We start from the raw sequence: 21,402 nt of genomic DNA on the forward strand, positions 1-21,402 counted from the left end.
TTTCTTTGAAAATTATTTATCCGAGAATATTTAATTGGGTTTCAGTGCTTTATTAGCAAAGATCACTTCTTAATCCGCGAATTTAATTGACTTAAAACAAATGTATCGAAAAGGGGCAACCCTAGGGCAGCCGATATCGCTTGCATCACCGCTTTCTCTTTCTAACACACGCGCCGCGGCCGCAGATGCATAGCAAAGAGGAATAGAATTAACAATCGTTATCGAAAAGGGAGAAAGACAAAATGGGCATAAATATTTTTATAAACAATAAATATTTAATTTCCGAGGATTTCATAGACTATGATGAGCTATGCAGCCGGATTGAGGAGAACACAGTGAGTATCTAAGTTAATTAAAAGAATTTCATTAGATTGCTTAATGGGGTGCTCATTTTGCAGAACTTGCAACCTGAGGATTACTACCTGGTGAGCAATGGCAAACGTTTGGAGGGAGATCTGCCTCGAGGAGATGTCCACTGCGTCCTGCGCCAGGTGGGCGGCAAGGGAGGATTCGGGTCCATGCTGAGAGCCATTGGCGCCCAAATCGAAAAGACCACGAATCGTGAGGCTTGCCGGGATCTGAGCGGACGTCGCCTAAGGGACATCAACGAGGAGAAGCGAGTGCGCGCATGGCTGGACAAACAAGGTGAGCGGGAACGGGAGGCCGAGGAGCGGAAGAAGCGAAAGATCGAGAAGCTGCTGGCCGTGCCAAAGCACGACTTTAAGGACGACAAGTACGAGGAGGCCAGGGCCAATCTCACCGAGAAGGTCAACGACGCCTTCGAGGAAGGACTCAAGCAGGCGGAGGAGATTAAGGAGAAGCAGGCTCAAGCGCAGGCCCAGGAAGCCTCCACCAGTGGCACCAAGAGGAAATCCCCCGCCGAGGACAAGACCAAAGCCAAAAAGAAGAAAAAGGGCACTCTCTGGATAGGCGATGACATCTCAGGATCCGATTCGGACTCTGACGACAGCGAGGAGGAGCCGGAAACACAGAAGGCCATCAAAAACTAGAGAAATAGGTTAGCAATTAAGTACTACTTTTTAAATTCATAAGTTTTTGCCATCTGCAACTTCAAAAACGTATAAATAGACCAAACAATTCAAAATCCAATCCCGACATGTTAATAAAAAAACTTAAAAGCGATCTAGCATTAAAATTTGAAAGATTTCGATTTAATACTATGTACTAAGAGGGTTATTAAGTAATTCTATAAATAAACATTTGAATGACCAAAGAGAACATCACGGCGACACAAATTGCGAGGAGACCCAGGCCAAACCCCACTTCAGGTTGGTCAGCATGAACTTTAGGGCCTTGGTCCACTGCTCCTCCGAGTTGAACTGGATCCTGCAAAGAGCCCATCGTTACTATAAACAAAATCATAAGTAAAAACCAGAACCCACTTAATGGAATAGGAATTTCCCGTGGAGGGATCGATAATCTTGCCCTTCTCCATTTTGTAGGGCAGCAGGAACTCGGTGTCGCGCTTCTCCACCTCCTTCTGGAACTGGGTTAGGCAGTCGAGGAAGGCCACCATGGCAGCATCGAACTTGGTGTCCCAGAAGAACTTGAACCCGCCGCTGCCGTACAGCGGAAGCTCCCGATTCTCGCCAAGCACCTCCACGTATGAATGATTGCCGAAGGGCACCACGCGATACCGCTCGAAGGTGAGACCGATTTTGCGGGCCAGAGCGGAGAGCAGGAGCACCGTCTGTCCCCAGGCGGCGTTGATCTCGGACCAGTCCACGGACACCGAGGGTAACCGACCCAACCTAAAGTTATTGATGGTACCAAAGTGCCCGGCATGCCAGATGTGAAAGGTGATGTTGAATATGTTGGTGTCGCGCAGTTTGTCCAGCTGCTGGCGCGAGTAGGCAATCTGACTCTCCAGACTCCGCTTGTCATCCTCTGTGAGCATCAGCTCACGCCTGTGCTTGGTGTACTCGCGCCAGTAGCTCTCCTCCTGCTCGTGCAGCTCCTCCCGTTCCTGTTCCTCCTGGGCAATGGCCTCGTTTAGCGATTGCTCCTCCTTCTTGAGCTCCTTAAGCTCCGACAGAAGCTGTTGCTCGCTGCGCTTCAGTTCGTCCAGCTCCTTGTCCAGCGCCTCCACATTTGGCGCCTCACGCTGCTGCTCCAACTCATCCAGATACGCCTTGTACACATCCCACTCGTCCTCGGCGATGCGCAGTTCCCGGTCCATGATCTCCAGCATAGAGTCGGCGCACTCCTCGCACAGGGGATGGTCAATCTCCGAGTTGGAAGACAGGCAGTCAAAGAGCTCCGCCTTTAGCTTGAAGGCGGCACTCATCTTTTTGTTGTCCCTGCCATCGGAGACCAGCATAAAGCCAGTGCCATTGATCGAATCCGTCAGCCTGTAGGGCGGCACAAAGTGGTCGAAACTGCTGGCGTCCTGGGGGTCCAAGGTGTTACCATTGTCTCGGTAGATGGGCACTGCAAAGGATGAATCATTAGAGGGATTTCCTGTGTATTTTACCCACCACATACAAGATAGCTCCGCCATGGCGTGTACGCTAATCTTCTCCAGCTGCTCGTCCAGGACGATGGGCTGCAGGCAGCGCTGGCAGGCGAAGGAAACCGCCTGTTTCTCCGCCTCGCTCATTGTTGTGGCTTTTTGTTGTCCCTCGATTTGTGCATACAATTAAATTTTCCACCCAAGTGTAAAAAAACACAAATAATCCATCAGCTGTTGGCAGCTGCTGCCAGAGTTGCCACCCCTGCCGATAGAAGAGAGTCGAAAAATGGCGCAGTTAATCGGACAGTAAATTGTCAGTCAACAGGGCAATAAAAAAAAGAAAAAGCGAAAAAAACCAGTTTTAAACAAAAACATTACCCAATTGTGTCCGGCCGAAGGGGCTTAAGTGTGCCGCGGAGCCGCAGGCCTTGACCACCATTCCTATTCCCGGCGATAAGAAGAACTCGAGCGGATTCGATTTAAGTTTGTTTTGGTAAGCCACAGAACGTTAGACGCAGAGCCGTCGTCAGTGCTGCCAAGCTAGCTAAAAAAAAAAGCTAAATGTAGCTATTCTTTACAAATTAAGGTTTTTTTTAACTTCAATTAATTACTTTACTAGAAGTTGGGCGTTACAAAATACTTCAAAGTTAAGAATTCGCTAAATAAGAAATTAACATCGTGACATTTTTTTTTGTGACTTATAAAATGGTTCTCAAATAGCCACAATCTTATTGTGCATTCCTAAGAATAGAATGTTTATGCTTTGAAAAAAATGGCTCATAGACATATGTAGCTTCCAAAGTATTTAAAAAGTTATAAACATAATCAAAGACAAATAAATCAAAACAAATTTTATGAATAGATTACGTCAATTGAACTATTTGAACTTTGAAGATGAGAAATGACGTATTTGGTACCCCACATCTAGGCAAAGTATTAAAGGTTAAGGACATTGACTTTCGCAATCTGCGTATTGTGGTTGGTATGCCACAAACGATGATAAGCGAAGAAAGTCCAAGAAAGGAATTAAAACATAACAATATGAATAACCCAAGTATAGAGACTGATAAAGTTAAAAAAGTAAAAACTAGAACAATTTAAAAAGTTTATTTGCGAGAGAAAACTTTGTTATTGTGTTGTTTACAGTTAAACAAATTCGAATATTCGAGTAATTGGGCAGCCCGAGTTTAGGCTTCCGTAATCTAGCTCTCAAAAGCTGGCAGCACTGGCGGTGGTCACATTGTAGCCTCTTCGCATCTGACAACCCATGGAAAACTTTCAGTCTCTTGCAGGCAGCACAGCGATACGGAAGCAACAATTGGAACATCCAGAATTCCCACTCCCCCGCACATTTGAATTGCGACATACATAGAGTGTGCCGTGTGAACCATAATCCCCCCCAACCGAATGCCAGTCTAGTGTTTTGTTTTGCAACTGTTTCTAGTCCCTAGCCGGAATTCTAAATACGCGGATTTTCACCGCCCAGTCCCAGTCACTTGACAGCCCAGCCACAGCCGAATTAATCGCGCCAGATTAAACAAACAAAAACAGAAGCAGTTCCACATCGTGCCATTTTTATCTGGTCATAGGCGCATAGGCATAGCAGACGTGATTACGTGATTAGCAGTGCCGCGGGGGCTGCGGTTTTATCAATAGAATAGCAAGAGCAACAGCAACAATGGTTTCCTACTTCGTACCTCGAGGCCGCTTCCTCCTGAAGGCCGGCAATCTCAGACAGGTGGTGCAGCAGCAGCATCAGCCGACCCAGCTTCAGCTGCAGCCCATCAAAGGACCCCAACCGCAGGCTCAGAATGGAAGTCTGCCGGTGGCCCGACACTTTCGTCAGTTCTCCTCGAATTCCGCCTCCAAGGAGGCGCACCTACACCACAGACGACCACAGCATAAGCAGCAACAACAGCCCAATCCCAGCCAGGAGTTGGCTCAGCTCCGGCGCAATATAATCTCACGCTGGACGGGCTTCCTGCTGCGCTGGGCTCCCATGGGCATCTGTGTGTTCGGCGCCATCGAGTGGCAGCTGCAGAAGCGTCGCTGCGAACAGGAGGGTCAACCCAGAACCGCCTCCGAGCTCCAGTCGCGCATCTACTGCTCGCTGCCACTGCGCATAATCAGCCGTTGCTGGGGCTGGCTGGCTGCTTGCTACTTGCCACCGAGTCTGCGTCCCTATGTCTACGGCTGGTACTCCAACACGTTCAACGTCAATCTAAGCGAGGCCCAGTATCCGGAGTACGAGCACTACAACAGCCTGGCCGAGTTCTTCACAAGACCGCTTAAGGAGGGTGTTCGCGTCATCGACCAGAAGGCACCGCTCGTCTCCCCCGCCGATGGCAAGGTCCTACACTTTGGCAGCGCCTCAGACTCGCTGATCGAACAGGTCAAGGGTGTTAACTACAGCATCGAAGACTTTCTGGGCCCGTTGGAAACTCTTGAGCAGGCCAATTCCGGTGCCTCCTACGCCCAGGCACTCAAGAAGCAGAGCGATGGCTCCACCGAGCTGTACCAGTGTGTGATTTATCTGGCCCCTGGAGACTACCATCGATTCCACTCACCTACCGAATGGAAGCCCAGCATCCGTCGTCATTTCTCCGGCGAGCTGCTCTCCGTGAGCCCCAAAGTGGCCGGCTGGCTGCCTGGTCTGTTCTGCCTCAACGAACGTGTGCTGTACATGGGCCAGTGGAAGCACGGGTTCTTCTCCTACACCGCCGTGGGTGCAACTAACGTGGGATCCGTCGAGATCTACATGGATGCCGAGCTGAAGACGAACCGTTGGACTGGATTCAATGTCGGCAAGCATCCGCCCAGCACCTATGAGTACGATGAACTGGCTTTGAACAAGGAACCAGCTGCAGCGCCCAAGGAGTTCGGCAAGGGCGACCTGGTGGGTCAGTTCAACATGGGCAGCACCATTGTCCTACTCTTCGAGGCGCCCAAGAACTTTAAATTCGACATTGTCGCTGGCCAGAAGATCCGCGTGGGCGAGTCCTTGGGCCACATTGCGGGGGCCAAATGAAAGGAGGAGCCCCAATCATGTACCGAATCAGTGCAAAGTCCTGTCACCCATCTGTTCACATCACTCGTTGTATTAGCATTAGACGCTCGTGTCTCAGGCAATTGTATTTTGTGAACATCCTGCGAAGCTAAAACTGTGTATTGTTGCCATTTCTTTAGTCGTAAGCTATATTTTATACAATAAACGTCGAAATATCTTTGAGTACAATAGAGTCCGTCAATTAACTCGCGCTTCTTAAGTGGAACACCGATTGTTGAGGTGGGCTAGGCGTTATCAGAAACGTTGTGATAAGCGTTACCGCTCCGAACCGCAGTCATTGAACCCCCTACCGTTTAGGACTCCGGAGGCTTATCGGGCCAAATAGGCCTCCGAGGGAGGAACCAGGTTCGCCTTCTTTTCCGGATGTCAGAAAGGCTATCAGTAAACCTGAACCAGTACAACATCCATTCTGGCTAGACAAGCGCGTGCCGCTGCCGATGGTGAGATGCCCAGTCGTCTATGCCTTACCCCACCCAGTGTTTACTTCAGCTCCGAATCCGGGATCGCAATCCATTCCGTTTAATTGATTCAATCAAGCCCGGCCGGCGGGAATCTTGTTCGTTGAACTTATCAGGCGTTTACGGGTGATTTCGTCCCAGGCCTTGACACACACATTCGCCCTGGCAACAGATTTGATTGCGACAGAGCATCTGCGTCAGCCGACATTAGGGTAATCGATGCGGAGAATTTTGAATGTGGCGCCTTTTCTAAGTCAGACAGTGCTGCCAATTAAAAAAAAATGTTAATTTAATACTAGAAATGTTTTCTTGTTTTAAATATTTTAAATAATTATAATTAAGACTAAATTGGAAACACATTACATTTTTGTTTTATTTTTATGAACTTTACCTTCGATCAATTTAAATGGAATACATTTTTGAAGAAGTGAATTAAGACTTCAAAGAAATTGTAAGTACCAGCAGATCAACAAAGAGTTTAAGCCTAAACTTTTAAAGGTGTTCTAAGAACATGACCTCAATAAGTTAATTTCAAATATGGGCGCCAAAAGAAATTCACCTGCCAGTTAAACTCACCTCACTGTAGAAACGTGGTGAATTAAGTTAAACAGCTGTCAGCCGGCATTCATTTGTTGTTCTTTGCAATTATATAAATTTTTTTATATTTATTCATTTATTAACCCAATTGAAAATGCTGATGAGTCGTTGTTTGATGGCCTTAAGGGTCGCCAGATCCCAGATGTCGGCCAACGTAGCCGGAAAACCCCCAAACCACCTCATGCAGCGTTTCTACAGCAGCAATCCGCCAGCAATTGGAATTGTGGACTACGATGTGGTCAAGAAACTGCCCAGTGAACCGCAGAAGTTTCTCATCGATGTCAGGGAGCCGGAGGAGCTGAAGGAGACCGGCCAAATCCCCGCCAGCATCAACATTCCCTTGGGAGTGGTGAGCCAGGAACTGGCTGCCAGTGGTCAGCTTTTTAAATCCAAATATGGCCGGGAAAAGCCAAAGCCGGATACGGAAATCATATTCCACTGCAAGATTGGCAAGAGGAGCCTTAAGGCCGCAGAAGCAGCTGCTGCTTTGGGCTTCAGGAACGTTAAAAACTACGAGGGATCCTGGTTAGATTGGGCCGAACGGGAGGGCCTGCCCAAGTAAATAATGCATACTTATTTATCAAATATAAATGCCAATTTAAAATGAACTCGATCTTATTTCTTAAAGGTAAACCTGTGGGAATTCTATGAATTCGTGCAAAGCACCAGGAAATTATATCCAGATTCATCATCCCAACAACCCAATCTCACTATTTTCAAAGTAAAATCGTTGCATAAGTTTTGGCAAGTCGTAAATATTTATTAAATACTACTCAGTAGCATATTCTAGTTAAATATATCTTAGTATTCGTTCAGGAGGATATTTGGTTATGAGATCTACATTAGTGGAACATCTAAGTGGGACTACTAAGTGACTTAGTCCACCTCCTCGACGGTGGGCCCCTTGTAGCCGCCCGCCTGCTGTCCACAATTGGGAGCCTGCTGGCGCCCATCTCCGCCTGCCTGCTGGTGCATCTTGGTCATGATGGGGCTGCAGAACTGGGTCAGCTCCTGCAGCTTGTGCTCGTACTCCTCCTTCTCGGCGGTGGTGTTGCCGTCCAGCCACTTCACCGTCTCGCTGCAGCGCTCCAGGACACTGCTCTTGTCCGACGCACTGATGCGATCGCCACCCTGCTCGGCAGCCTCCTTCACACTGAACACATAGCTCTCCAGTTGGTTGCGGGCGGCGATCCGCTGGCGATGACGCTCATCCTCTTCGGCGTACTTCTCCGCCTCGCTGAGCATGCGATCGATATCCGCTTGGGAGAGACGTCCCTTGTCGTTCTTGATGGTGATGTTCTTGGCATTTCCAGTGCCCTGCTCCTTGGCGGTCACATTCAGGATACCATTAGCATCGAGGTCAAAGGTGACATCGATCTTGGGCACTCCCCTGGGAGCGGGCGGAATGCCCGTCAGGTTGAAGGTGCCCAGCACGTTGTTGTCCTTGGTTAGAGCACGTTCGCCCTCGAACACCTGGATGGTCACCGCCGGCTGGTTGTCCGCGTAGGTGGTGAAGGTCTTGGACTGCTTGCATGGGATGCGGCTGTTGCGCTCAATCAGCTTGGTCATCACCCCGCCGGCGGTCTCAATGCCCAACGAGAGTGGGGCCACATCCACCAGGAGGACGTCCTTAATCTGACTGCTCTCGTCGCCCGACAGGATGGCCGCCTGGATGGCGGCTCCATAGGCAACCGCCTCGTCCGGATTGATGGACAAGTTAAGGGTCTTGCCGCCAAAGAAACTCTGCAGCAGGCTCTGAACCTTGGGAATGCGCGTTGAGCCTCCCACCAGGACAATGTCGTGGATTTGGCCCTTGTCCATCTTGGCGTCGTTGAGTGCCTTCTCCACCGGCTGCAGCGTGTTGCGGAACAGGTCACCGCACAGCTCTTCGAATCTGGCCCGGCTCACCTTGGAATAGAAGTCGTGGCCCTCGAATAGGGCGTCGATCTCCAGCGAAGCCTCTGTGCTGGAGGAGAGGGTTCGCTTGGCCCGCTCGGCGGCTGTGCGAAGGCGACGAAGTGCTCGTGGATTGGAGCGCAGATCCTTCTTGTACTTGCGCTTGAACTCCTCGGCCAAGTGGTTAACCAGCCTGTTGTCGAAGTCCTCGCCTCCGAGATGGGTGTCTCCGGCAGTGGAGCGCACCTCGAAAAGGGAACCCTCGTCTATGGTGAGAATAGAGACGTCAAAAGTTCCACCGCCCAGATCGAAGATGAGCACATTGCGCTCTCCCTTAAGATTCTTATCCAGTCCGTAGGCCAGTGCCGCCGCAGTGGGCTCGTTGATGATGCGGAGCACATTGAGGCCAGCGATGGCGCCGGCATCCTTGGTTGCCTGGCGCTGGGAGTCGTTGAAGTAGGCGGGCACTGTGATGACCGCATCCTTGACCGTTGTGCCCAGATACGCCTCCGCAGTCTCCTTCATCTTGGTGAGCACCATCGAGCTGATCTCCTCCGGGGCGAAGCGCTTCTCCTCGCCCTTGAACTCCACGCTCATCTTGGGCTTGCCGTTGTCGCTAACCACACGGAAGGGCCAGTGCTTCATGTCCTCCTGGATCTTGGGGTCGTCAAAGCGACGTCCAATCAGACGCTTGGCATCGAAGACCGAGTTCCTGGGATTCATGGCCACCTGGTTCTTGGCGGCGTCTCCAATCAGTCGCTCAGAGTCCGTGAAGGCCACGTACGATGGCGTGGTGCGGTTGCCCTGGTCGTTGGCGATGATCTCAACCTTTCCATGCTGGAAGACACCCACGCAGGAGTACGTGGTGCCCAGATCGATTCCAATGGCTGGCATTTTTGTTTGTTTTTGTCGCTTTTGTAATGGATCTCCGTAGATTATTTGATTGCACTTTCTTATGAAAGGTGTTTACTTTTACTTATTTAATTTTTAGTTAGTTTTCTGTTCACTTTTTTTCAACTGACAGTTTTCTTATTTTCTTTGCTTGTTTTATGTGCTTTCACTTTGGTTGCTTGATTTCAAATGTGGCGCCTGGGAAATATGCGCCGCTATTTATACTCAGCCGCAGTGAGGGGAAAATTCGTGATTTCCCTGCGAGAAAAGGGCAGAACATTCGAGGCATTTCGTGTGGGTGCGAGCGGATCAACTAGTGTGCATTCGCAGGGGAAATTGTGACGGATGAAAGGAGTAGAAAGTTCAAGAACAATCGAGGGATATTACTTTCAGTGTCGTAGGTCAGCACTAGATATATACGTACATATATCCATAAAACTAAATTCGTGTGCAAGCTATTTTGGGCACAGTTCGCTGTATAAATATAAATTAAGCCATTCATATTTTTAGATTATGTTTATTTGCCTTATTGACGTCTGTATAAAAATACATATGTATCTTTATCTTAGTTTTCCCCTGCAAAGGCCTTATAATTTTGATGAAAATTTATCATGCAATGAATCAGACATTTTCGACATGTTTTTTGGTTTTACCAAGGAAGAATCTTGTAGCATCATAAGAATCGGACCACTATATCCCAAAACAGTTTGGATATTCTAAAACAGTATTGTTTAATGTACATACTAAAGGTCGCAAAAACTTGGTAAATTATTGCCAAATAAATAAGTACATTTTAATGAAAAAATAATCGCAAGAAAGCTCCTTCCAAGCTTTGACGAAGACGTCACTCAAATATTCAATGACGACGGCAGCCAGCAAAAAATGCATGGATAAACAGCAGCTAGGCTGTCAACAGTAAAAAATTCAACAATTCATTGATGACAGTTAGTTGGCTGTTATCAACAATTCATCAACAACAGCGGCGAGGCTGTTATCAGTCAAGAATTCATCAACAAATCATCGACGACAGCAGCAAGGCTGCAATCAGTGAATAATTCATTAACAATTCATCGATGACAGCAGCTAGGCTAACATCAGTGACAAATTCATAAACGCTCCAAGGATCGCGACCGAGATCTCGAGCGTGAGGGCCAATCTGTCCCGATGGGGCGGCGTGTTTGGGCGGGAACGTCTCCGACTCTAGGTTTTGATATGGGAACTGGAGATGTCTTTTAATGACACAGAATTTTTTTTGTCTGGCATCACGTTTTTTAATTTGCTTCTGGCAGAAAAATGTTAACACATGGTTTGTGTCCCGGCTAAAATATATTCATAATTTCTCCAGAGGAAATTAATCGATAGTCCCGCAATCGATATGCGATAAACTATCGGTTTTGTATCCTATCGATAGTTAAATTCCCACACCCTACCATCCCTAGCGTCTTGTTACTTTCTAGCGAAAAAAATTTATTTCGCGCTCTTATTGTTATTACTCGTGGATTTTTGCGCTATCCAAGGTGCGAATGGCCGACGAAGACGATGAGGTGTCCCACAGGATGGCGGCGGCGCCCGTCCGCAAGCCGGACGACGAGACGGCGTTCCTGGAGTTCATCGAAATGGAGAACTTCAAGTCCTACCGCGGCCACATAGTCGTGGGTCCTCTCAAGCAATTCAACGCGGTGATCGGGCCCAACGGATCAGGGAAGTCCAACTTCATGGACGCCATCAGTTTCGTGATGGGCGAAAAGACCAGCAGTTTGCGAGTGAAGCGCCTGAACGACCTGATTCACGGCTCCTCCATAGGCAAGCCCATTTCCCGCAGCTGCTATGTGACGGCCAAGTTTGTGCTCAATGAGGACCGCCACATGGACTTCCAGCGGGCCGTCATCGGCGGCTCCTCGGAGTACCGCATCAACGGAGAGGTACGTTTGGATACCTAATTTTCCCTTTGGTAGCCATCTAATCTCTTTACCCCCTTTTAGAGCGTTTCGAGCAGCACGTATCTGAACAAGCTGGAGAAGATTGGCATCAATGTCAAAGCCAAGAACTTTCTGGTCTTCCAGGGAGCTGTGGAGAACATAGCCATGAAGACGCCCAAGGAACGCACAGCTTTGTTTGAGGAAATCAGCGGGTAATTATTAACTTTAAATTACAAAACTCTTGGTTGCTCTTAACTCTGTTCGCTTGTTGCAGATCTGGCCTGCTCAAGGATGACTACAACCGCCTGAAGCAGGAAATGATCGTGGCCGAGGAGGAGACGCAGTTCACATACCAAAAGAAAAAGGGCATCGCGGCGGAACGCAAGGAGGCCAAGCACGAAAAGATGGAAGCCGATCGCTATACCCGCCTGCAAAACGAATATGTATGCCTCATTTCCCTCATAATCCAATACCTTTTTTAATCAACGTTGATTCCCACAGAACGAGAAACAAGTTGAGTATCAACTGTTTAGACTCTTCCACGTGGAGCGGGACATCCGGAAGTTCACAGCCGATTTGGAGGTAAGGCAGCAGGATGTGAAGGCTGTCGAGCAGCGAAAAGAGGCCGCCGACGAAATCCTGCGCGAAAAGAAGAAAGATGCTGGAAAGATAACTCGAGACCTGGCCAAAATCGACCAGGAGATACGCGAGTTTGAGACCCAGATGAACAAACGGCGGCCACTGTACATCAAGGCCAAGGAAAAGGTTACCCACTGCAAGAAGAAGCTCGCTTCGCTGCAAAAGACACTGGAGACGGCCCGCGAGGCGGACAATGCTCACCAGTCGGACATCCGGAAACTAGAGAAGCAACTCGCCGATGTAGAAGCTCTGAAAAAGCGTTTCGAGGACGAGATCGAGAACGAGTCACAGCGGCGGGGCAAGAGCGTCAACATGGAGGAGGGCCTCGTGCAGGAGTACGATCGCCTCAAGCAGGAGGCGGAAGCCACAGCCACCCAGTACCGTTCCGAGCTGGACTCAGTGAACCGCGAACAGAAGTCCGAACAGGACACGCTTGATGGTGAAACCAATCGACGCGCCTCTGTAGAGGAATCCTTCAAGAAGCTCACCTTGCAACGCGAAGAAGCTGTAAAGCGTCGAGACAAACTGATGGATCACATAAAATCCTCACAGGCAGCTCTTGAAGAGCAGAATCGGATAAAGGACGAACTCCGCCGAGATGTTGGCACCTCTAAGGAGAAGATTGCCGAAAAGCAACGCGAGCTTGAGGACGTGCGTGACCAACTAGGCGATGCCAAGAGCGATAAGCACGAGGATGCACGGCGAAAAAAGAAGCAGGAGGTGGTAGAGCTGTTTAAAAAGCAGGTTCCAGGCGTGTACGACCGCATGATCAATATGTGTCAGCCCACCCACAAGCGCTACAACGTGGCCGTGACTAAAGTGCTGGGCAAGTTCATGGAAGCCATTATTGTGGACACCGAAAAGACAGCGCGACATTGTATTCAGGTGGGTTTTATTTTCCTGACTGGGTTTAAAGTTTACTAATCATTATATTTGCCCAACAGATCTTAAAGGAGCAAATGCTGGAAGTGGAAACCTTCTTGCCCTTGGACTATCTGCAAGTGAAGCCCTTGAAGGAACGCCTTCGCAACATCAGCGATCCGCGCAATGTGCGCTTGGTCTTCGATGTGCTCAAGTTCGAGCCGCTGGAGATCGAACGTGCCGTCCTCTTCGCTACGGGAAATGCTCTCGTCTGCGAGACTCCAGAGGACGCGATGAAAGTGGCCTATGAGATTGACCGCTCCCGTTTCGATGCTCTGGCCCTGGACGGAACATTCTATCAAAAATCAGGTCTCATATCTGGCGGCAGTCACGATTTGGCGCGCAAGGCCAAGCGTTGGGACGAGAAGCACATGGCCCAGCTGAAAATGCAGAAGGAACGTCTCCAAGAAGAGCTAAAGGAGCTGGTGAAAAAGTCGCGCAAGCAGAGTGAGCTCGCCACTGTGGAATCGCAGATCAAAGGTTTGGAGAATAGGCTTAAATATAGCATGGTCGACTTGGAGTCCTCCAAAAAGTCTATTGGTCAGTATGACAACCAGTTAAAGCAGGTGCAAACCCAGCTGGATGATTTCGGGGTGAGTTTTTTTATTACATTTTCTTTAAATTGAAATAGCAAGTGTCTCTATCTTAATATTATAGCCCAAGATCAACGAGATCGAGCGTCGTATGCAAAACCGCGAGGAGCACATCCAGGAAATCAAAGAAAACATGAACAATGTGGAGGACAAAGTATACGCTTCCTTCTGCCGCCGCCTGGGCGTGAAGAACATCCGTCAGTACGAGGAGCGGGAACTGGTCATGCAGCAGGAGCGAGCGCGGAAGCGGGCTGAGTTCGAGCAGCAGATAGATTCCATCAACTCGCAGCTGGACTTCGAGAAACAGAAGGACACGAAAAGCAAGTATATAAGAATTATATATTGATCCAATTTAATTAATCGAATTGCAGAGAACGTTGAGCGTTGGGAGCGCAGCGTGCAGGACGAGGAAGATGCCCTGGAGGGACTCAAAACGGCCGAGGCACGCTACCTCAAGGAAATCGACGAGGACAAGGAGAAAATGGAAAAGTTCAAGCAGGATAAGCAGGCGAAGAAGCAAGCCGTGGATGACATGGAGGAGGACATTTCCAAAGCGCGGAAAGATGTGGCGAACTTGGCCAAGGAGATCCATAACGTGGGCAGCCATTTATCTTCGGTAGAGTCGAAGATCGAGGCCAAGAAAAACGAACGACAGAACATACTGTTGCAAGCGAAAGTGAGTTGTCGTTACTCAGTTTTAAAACCATAATTGTAATACACTATTCCTTCGCCGCAGACCGATTGCATAGTGGTGCCATTGTTGCGCGGCTCGCTGGACGATGCAGTGCGGCAAAGCGATGCGGATGTCGCATCCACTTCTGCAGCAGCAGCAATGGAAAATCTGTAAGCTCTCCAATAATAGTTTCGAAAATTCTATATTTAAAATGTTTACCTCATCCATAGCATCGAGGTCGATTATGGATCGCTACCACGAGAGTACACCAAGCTGAAGGATGACTCTGGCTTCAAAAAGACCCACGAGTTGCTTCAAAAGGACCTGCAAAGTAAATTGGACGTCCTGGAGCGCATACAGACGCCAAACATGAGGGCCATGCAGAAGCTGGATGCCGTAACGGAAAAAGTGCAATCCACCAACGAGGAGTTCGAGAATGCGCGTAAAAAGGCTAAGAAGGCCAAGGCGGCATTCGAGCGGGTCAAAAACGAGCGCTCCTCTCGCTTCGTTGCTTGCTGTCAGCACATCTCGGATGCCATCGATGGCATATACAAGAAACTGGCTCGCAACGAGGCAGCCCAGGCCTACATTGGACCCGATAATCCCGAGGAACCATATCTGGATGGCATCAACTACAATTGTGTGGCGCCCGGCAAACGATTCCAGCCCATGAACAACTTGAGTGGTGGCGAGAAAACCATCGCCGCCTTGGCTCTGCTCTTCTCCACCCACAGGTAAGTTGAAATTGTACTTAAATATGTATTCAAAAATCTTATATATATTTGGTTTATCTTTAGTTATCAACCAGCGCCGTTCTTTGTGCTCGACGAGATTGATGCCGCCTTGGACAACACGAACATTGGCAAAGTCGCTTCGTACATTAGGGATCACACCACCAATCTGCAGACCATCGTCATCTCCTTAAAGGAAGAGTTCTACGGCCATGCTGATGCCCTTGTGGGCATTACACCTGGGGTAGATATAAAAGTGGCTTAAATCCAGACACTTGTTAAAGTTGGTTTACTATTCAATTTCAGGAAGGAGACTGCCTCGTATCAAATGTTTATATAATGGACTTGACAGAGTTCGAGGACACGTAAATATCATATTTCGGAATAGTTTTAAGTACTCGTAAAGTAAAGCTCGCAATTTCCAATTAATAAAGCCAGTAAATGTGTAATATCTCCAATGTCCATCTGGAAAAAGTCGGAACAATCGTCGATTTAATCCGTCCTTACGCCAAAAATAATGGGAATTACCACGTTGTTTTGAAAATAGGTTCTGCAACTTTAATAGTATCCTTTATTTTGGGCTTGCGTTGGTTGAACTGTACCGGAGAAAGTTTACGGGAGAGATAAATGTTCGAATGTGTGAAATTGTGGTTCGAATGATAGCTGTGTGGTGGTATATGTAAAACAACTGGGTTTTTGCTTTTAGTTTCAATTTTTAGTTTTTCTCTTTTTTTTTTCTTCACGTAAAAAACTTTTTGTATTTCTTCAAGAACAAAAACAAACAATTTGATTATTCAGTTTCGGTTTGTATCATTAATTTAAAATAATCATTGCAAACAGATAAATACAGTATCGGCTAGTTAGTGTGTCAGTTTCATAGATTCATTATCTGGTGTGTTGGCTGCCTGCCGGCTATGGCGATAATCGATAAGGCTACAATACAAGGGCACGCCTGTGGGAGAGGTGGTCCAATTGCAATCGTTCGGGAGATTAAGATAGTAGGGTTCGGTAAATTAATACAAAATAAACTAAGATAGATTGCGGTAGCCAGATTGGAAAGGCTTCAGTTTCAGGCAGTAAAGAGGGACTTTGATTTTCTTTAATAGGGAATGCCTAATTTAACTTTTATACATACAAACTAAAATATTTATGGCGTTTCATATATACACACACTTTGTAAACTCGTTTAAAATACAAAGATTTGTCTCATTAGCGCTTAAATATTAATTTGCCTTTCTATGGGGTTTGATGTTCGGGATCTGGGGCGGCTGAGCTGGGAGCCACTCCTGCCCTCGTTGTTGATGTGGGTCGATCAGGATTGTGGGTTCGATTCCGATGGTGTTCTGATGTTCTGTTGTGTCCACGATGGTTCCTTGTGCTTAGGGTTGGTGTAACGTTTGTCTGTGCTGTCGGTGAACTTGTGACTGTTGCTGCTTTCACTAGCGACTTATATTATCTGTTTGTGTAATTATTGTTTTTGTTTTTCTTTTGTTTATAGTTATTCACTGAATTTCAGCTTTTCAATGGGCCTTTATTACTGCAAAATAAGAAAAGAATATCGGTTTTATCATTAGTGGGTTGTGTGTGCTTGTCAATTGACCAGGTCAGTTCCAGTCCCCTGTTCCCAAACCATTAACATTTCCAAAATAACAAATGTCTTGATCTTCGGAGATTTTTAATCATGCCCTTCCATATCTTGAATTGAATGAGTATCGATTTCGATTAAACAGATTCCCCAGTTTTCGATTTCGACGCCTGGGCCTGCGTGTTATACAGGTTAGATTAGGTGTTGGATTAGTATGGATTATAATCAAAATTTCATTGTAAAAAAAATATAACAAAAATTCAGATTCAAAATCTTGAAAAATTATTAAAAAAAAATAAATATAACACAAAATTCCACGGATGAGTTATATTTTTGGTATATTTTTTTAACAACAAATCTAGTCTGTGATTATACTGTACTGGTATATTAGGGTTATAATGCAATACTCCGAATTTCATACTTACATTGAAACATATTTAAGGCTATCACAGTGTATCTTATACTCCATTGCCGTTGTTAGAGGTATATTTAATATCCTGCGTAACGTATCACGGATACGTGTTGTACTGGTCATATCAGTGGCAGTCCGGTTCCATACTGATAAGCTATCCTCCTGCAGATGAAACGAATTATGAGTATGGCAGACAAATGATATAGTTTTTGAGCCTGGGAAACCATGCGTTATCGGGGGACAATCCTTTTAAATAGTATTAATAAAAACACATTTTGTTGCTTTTTTGTTTAATAATTTTTATTTCTCAATCAATATGTAAGGAAATCATTTCACACGTCTGACCAATTGGAAATGAAAAAATAATAATAATAATGGTAATAAGAAACACACTTGATAATAACACAAAGGCAAATCTAAGTTCTTAATTTAAGTTTTGTTTTTCTCATTTCGATTTGGTTTCTTTGCTGGTTTTTGTTTCTTTTTAATTTGTTTTCACTTTTTTGCTGTTACTGTGCTTTCTTCACATTTCTTTCGTCGGCTGCTGTTCCATGAATTTCTTTTTCTGCTTTTATCTTTTTTTTTAATTATTAATCATATATTTATTTATATATAAGACTAACACTTAGGTATAATGTTTGTTTTTCATTACTTTTCATAATTAACTAAATTGTCTAAGGAGAGAGAAAATATATGATAATATGCAATTTGTTTTTGTTACGGATTTTTGTTTGTTTTTAATTAATTTGTTTTTTTTTGCTTTTGTTATTATATTATTTAAACATTTTTAACAATTATGAGTATTTGCTCAAAAACTTGACTTGAACCGCCTTCTGTAGCATTTTTAGCACGGCTTCGTTTCGTGTGGTTTTGTTAGTTGAATTTTGATTTCCTTTTAAGTAGGTCTTACTGTGGTGTGTGCACACAAAACTAAATTGTTTCTTTTTTCGCCACTAAAGTTTGTCGCTCGCCTTCACTCGCTTTTAAATGGATCGTTATTTCGTATCGACTTGTTATATACGCATATATAATGTTTATAATCGGTTTACATATGTGTGTATATATAGGTGTAGCATTAATTTTGTGTGGCTGTGTCAGTGTGGTGTTTTAAACGCTTGTTAAATTGCACATTGATATTTTAATATTTTGTAAATATTAAACTTTACTTCGTTTGGTTTTCATTCTTCGCTAAATTATTTGGACTATCTTCGGTATATATGTTTGTATGTATGTATATTTATATATATGCTAATTTGTAACTATAATTAAAATATATGTATAAATATTTTTTATTCATGTTAGTTCTTGACTTTCTTGGTTGTTTTTTATCATACTTGGAAATATACTTTCATTATTGCTTCTTGAATATACATATGTGAATCCCGTTAAGTATTTATTTGTTCGCTTTCGTCCTTTATTGTGTTTGTGTGTGTGGTATCTCTGTGTGTGTGTGTGTGGTTGCTTCTTCATCCTGTTTGTCTTCGCTCTCTGATCCCGAATTGTTTATCTTTTGCTTGTTATTGCCATCAGTTTTGGTTGCCGATTTCGCTGATTGCTGTCGTCTGAGTGCTGAGTAAAAATGCTTCGATATGCCTGGAATTATTGTTGCAATTGCTGCTCCCAACGCGCGACACATTCACCAAAAATAATCATCAATCAATTCTATAACTCGGTGAAGCAACTTCTATCTATCCCTTTTGCTCTCCTGATCTCAAGCCTTGTGTGTGAGTGAGTCTGCTTGTGTTTCGACGGTTGCTGCTTTCCTCTTCTAAAGGCTGCCTGCAAGTTGACGGTGGCAACCCTATGAAAGTCAGAGTTGCATGTGATGCTTCATATACCATTTCGCTCGTTCATTATCCACCTCCACTGTTCATTGTTTTTTTTCTTTTTGAATTTTATTCAATTTTAAAGTACAATTGCACGAGTGTGTCTTGTTGCACTCTCGTCACTAAGAATATATATTTTTTTTTGTTTTTTTTCTCTGGCGGTTGTTATGGAAATTGATTTGATTTGTTACTAATTATTCATATATAGATTTGTATATATATGCGTATGTATATATAAATAGTCCAAATTATGTTAATTTTAAAATTCTAATTTTTATTAATTGAACTTTTGCGCTTAAATTTAGCAATTCATTTGTTATCCATTTTTTTTGTTTTATTTTCTTTTTTATTCGTCCACGAATCAATAATGACAAAATGAAACAAATTATAGAAAAAATATATATAATTGTCTGTATTTATTGCGGAGCCAAAACTTAAAAATATATTAGACAAAAATTAAAGCTAAACATATAAATAACAAGATAACTAAATAATAGAACCTAGAAACTTCATTATTATTTTTTTATTTTATTTTTTAAGGGTCTGTTTTGAGCTTGAGGTTTGAAGAGACTCAAAATTCAATTCTTCGTATTAAATTTCTCATTTAAATTTGTTTTGATTGGTGAAAAGTGGAAGAAATGCGATTCAAGAAGAAAAACTAAATGTTTTCTTCTTTTATTCCCGGAAATAGTATTAATATTATAAGATAATTTCGTATCTTCCTTCGTTCTTGCTCTCTGTCAATATTTTACAAACTTTTCGTGTTTGAGCGGAGAGGGGGACGTGCTTTTATACAAGTTTAGAAACGAACACATTTACGTAGATATAGAATAACCATTAGTGTGTGGGTTGCCCCCCTCCCCAGGGGTATATAGATATATTGATCTGAAGAATGCTGGGTAACAAGAAGAACACCAAGGCCCAGGCTTGAGTAGGGTTGGTTTAAGGCCCAAAATGTTTCCTAGACGAAGCAAAGCGCTCTTTTTATGTTTACATAGATGAAGATATAGCACACACATAATAAATAACTAAAAGTTCTCGAAATATGGGGTTCTACGCTTTTGCTTTTATATACGCACAACATTTACATAGAATTTGTAATTTATATATGTATAATTTGTTTTTATATAATTAGGAATATGGGGTAATCTAAGTCTGAAAAATCATTTTACATATTCATTTTTAGTAGAAAAACGCAGTTTTATCTCGTGTATACAGCAAAGTTGTTATGTTTTCTCTTCTTTCTTGCTATATTTGTTTAATTATTATAATTTAAATTTAATTCGAAAAATCTACTTAGTGAAATTTGTTACGTTGGTTAACAGTTTTGTATATTTCATTTTTTATGTTTAATTTGCCTTAGGTTTTTTGTTTATCGATTGATTTATATATATAACATCACATTATAATAATTACTAATTAATAGATTTGCCCTCCGCTCGTTCGTCTCATTTCTTTTAATATTTTGTAATCATAGCATTTGCGAGATGCACAATTATGAAATTTCGTAATAAATATTAGATTTATGTTTACAATTTTTTCCGCTTTTCAAGGTTCACCGCTGACATTGCTCGACGCAAATACCAACGTAGACCACAATAATAATTATAATGACTATTTACATGGAAAATCTAACGAATTTAAATCAATCGAATCTGATTTAGCATCTGTGTGTTCAAGTGTAGGTGTCTGTAGGCCTATTCTTTCGCTTCTAAGTGGTAAATGGTAGATGGTAACATGGCAACACGTGCTAAGGGGCACAAAGGGTTAAGGATGGGGAAATTAAATTAAGGCCAGCACTTCCACTCCACTCCACTCCTCTCCTCTTCTGCCACACTGCCTCTCATTTACAGCAAATAAACTTGATGGAATTTAATTTGTGTGAACACCGAAAACGCTCCACCACTCGTGGGTTCCATTAATTTTGGCCCAGACCAGACCATCCAGACTTTCCAGACCAGGCCTGTCTTAATTAGAGCCACCGCTCTTCGCCGCTTTAAGGGATGGGATGAGGTCCTTTTTGGCTTTCCCTTACTTCTGGCTACGTGACTCCCGGGCTCCTCCGCTCATTAGTATGCATTGGGCGGCTGGCTGCGTTGGGTTTTTATCTAGAGCGAGAAATATACGGAAAAGTGTTAAATGATTATCAAACTGAAGCTGAGGCAAATTGTTATACTCTCTCTACGCTTCTTTCCAAGGGAAATTTTCGACTGAAAAGCGTTGCAAACACGTCCTGGCAATGGCAATCCGACAAACGAGGAGCGGAAATAAAAATTCGCATGTGTACGTGGTTAAGGTTTTGGAGGGAAGGCAGTGCACTCAGGGAGAAATGAGCTATAAGTTGACAAAACTATAAAAGCAGAAAAAACATTTCCAGATATGAATAAATCGATTGAACTGTTTAAACTTGCACTTGTAGAGACGATGGCAACCCTATGCAAAACAGAGTTGCATGTGACGTTTCATACGATTCCACTCGTTCCTTTTTCACTGTTCCAAAGATCTGCTTTTAATAGAACTAGCGACTTTTGAGTAAATTTTCTTCTTTTCTTAAAGGAATGAGATTACCGCAGGTTTCAAGATTGTAACTAATGTGAAATCTAGCAGTAATTTCCCCTGTGCACGTTGGCAAAGGAAGGTCCAGCAACAGGAAGTGAAGCTCATGCCACGCACACACACACTCCCCATCCACCCATTCACACCCACCTAGAATCCTGGCCT

General features: G+C 44.5%; 8 protein-coding genes across 12 annotated transcripts in view; 4 read left to right on the forward strand and 4 right to left on the reverse strand.

Moving 5' to 3' along the window:
• The first annotated feature begins 48 nt into the window (after positions 1-48).
• LOC119558766 (replication stress response regulator SDE2) lies at positions 49-1,156 on the forward strand. Its single transcript, XM_037872062.1, has 2 exons — positions 49-335; positions 399-1,156. Exons 1-2 carry the CDS (start codon positions 243-245, stop codon positions 1,008-1,010), a joined length of 705 nt encoding a protein of 234 aa, XP_037727990.1. The 5' UTR covers positions 49-242; the 3' UTR covers positions 1,011-1,156.
• LOC119558740 (beclin-1-like protein) lies at positions 1,154-2,985 on the reverse strand. 2 transcript variants are annotated; one of them, XM_037872061.1, is made up of 4 exons: positions 2,852-2,985; positions 2,506-2,735; positions 1,404-2,451; positions 1,154-1,347 (listed from the first exon to the last, which is right to left on the reverse strand). In XM_037872061.1, exons 2-4 carry the CDS (start codon positions 2,618-2,620, stop codon positions 1,242-1,244), a joined length of 1,269 nt encoding a protein of 422 aa, XP_037727989.1. In that variant the 5' UTR covers positions 2,621-2,735; positions 2,852-2,985; the 3' UTR covers positions 1,154-1,241. The 2 variants fall into 2 exon arrangements, with proteins under 2 accessions (XP_037727989.1, XP_037727988.1); XM_037872060.1 differs by having other exon boundaries at positions 1,404-2,735.
• On the forward strand, positions 2,829-5,721 carry LOC119558715 (phosphatidylserine decarboxylase proenzyme, mitochondrial). Of its 2 annotated transcripts, none has more exons than XM_037872057.1 (2): positions 2,829-2,966; positions 3,756-5,721. In XM_037872057.1, the coding sequence occupies exon 2, from the start codon at positions 4,152-4,154 to the stop codon at positions 5,499-5,501; it is 1,350 nt and encodes a 449-aa protein (XP_037727985.1). In that variant the 5' UTR covers positions 2,829-2,966; positions 3,756-4,151; the 3' UTR covers positions 5,502-5,721. The 2 variants fall into 2 exon arrangements, with proteins under 2 accessions (XP_037727985.1, XP_037727986.1); XM_037872058.1 differs by having other exon boundaries at positions 3,766-5,721.
• An 879-nt stretch (positions 5,722-6,600) lies between these two features.
• LOC119545788 (rhodanese domain-containing protein CG4456) lies at positions 6,601-7,390 on the forward strand. Of its 2 annotated transcripts, XM_037851660.1 has the most exons (2): positions 6,604-7,153; positions 7,224-7,390. In XM_037851660.1, the coding sequence occupies exons 1-2, from the start codon at positions 6,690-6,692 to the stop codon at positions 7,225-7,227; spliced, it is 468 nt and encodes a 155-aa protein (XP_037707588.1). In that variant the 5' UTR covers positions 6,604-6,689; the 3' UTR covers positions 7,228-7,390. The 2 variants fall into 2 exon arrangements, with proteins under 2 accessions (XP_037707589.1, XP_037707588.1); XM_037851661.1 differs by lacking the exon at positions 7,224-7,390 and having other exon boundaries at positions 6,601-7,157.
• On the reverse strand, positions 7,331-9,575 carry LOC119545787 (heat shock protein 68). Its single transcript, XM_037851659.1, has one exon. The coding sequence runs from the start codon at positions 9,383-9,385 to the stop codon at positions 7,472-7,474; it is 1,914 nt and encodes a 637-aa protein (XP_037707587.1). The 5' UTR covers positions 9,386-9,575; the 3' UTR covers positions 7,331-7,471.
• Positions 9,576-10,815: 1,240 nt separating this feature from the next.
• LOC119558860 (structural maintenance of chromosomes protein 1A) lies at positions 10,816-15,307 on the forward strand. The gene is made up of 11 exons (XM_037872098.1): positions 10,816-11,304; positions 11,365-11,513; positions 11,576-11,744; positions 11,803-12,825; positions 12,885-13,454; positions 13,519-13,774; positions 13,826-14,130; positions 14,191-14,297; positions 14,358-14,861; positions 14,925-15,102; positions 15,165-15,307. The coding sequence occupies exons 1-11, from the start codon at positions 10,906-10,908 to the stop codon at positions 15,225-15,227; spliced, it is 3,723 nt and encodes a 1,240-aa protein (XP_037728026.1). The 5' UTR covers positions 10,816-10,905; the 3' UTR covers positions 15,228-15,307.
• Positions 15,308-15,567: 260 nt separating this feature from the next.
• LOC119558908 (eukaryotic translation initiation factor 4E type 2) overlaps positions 15,568-21,402 on the reverse strand; it is a 48,372-nt gene continuing 42,537 nt past the window's right edge. The window contains exons 3-4 of one of the 2 annotated variants that reach the window (XM_037872114.1): positions 16,869-17,017; positions 15,568-16,395 (exon numbers count right to left, since the gene is read on the reverse strand). In XM_037872114.1, coding sequence (XP_037728042.1) covers positions 16,371-16,395; positions 16,869-17,017 — 174 coding nt within the window. In that variant the 3' untranslated portion in view covers positions 15,568-16,370. Of the gene's footprint in view, positions 16,396-16,474; positions 16,620-16,868; positions 17,018-21,402 lie in introns of those variants that run through there. The other variant, XM_037872105.1, reaches the window with a different exon arrangement.
• LOC119558892 (syntaxin-1A) overlaps positions 17,432-21,402 on the reverse strand; it is a 42,748-nt gene continuing 38,777 nt past the window's right edge. Inside the window, exon 3 of the mRNA XM_037872101.1 lies at positions 17,432-20,789. The gene's annotated coding sequence lies outside the window, so the exon portion shown is untranslated. The remainder of the gene's footprint in view (positions 20,790-21,402) is intronic.

Source organism: Drosophila subpulchrella, chromosome 3R (assembly GCF_014743375.2).
Source record: "Drosophila subpulchrella strain 33 F10 #4 breed RU33 chromosome 3R, RU_Dsub_v1.1 Primary Assembly, whole genome shotgun sequence".
In the NCBI taxonomy this organism is placed as follows: domain Eukaryota; kingdom Metazoa; phylum Arthropoda; class Insecta; order Diptera; family Drosophilidae; genus Drosophila; species Drosophila subpulchrella.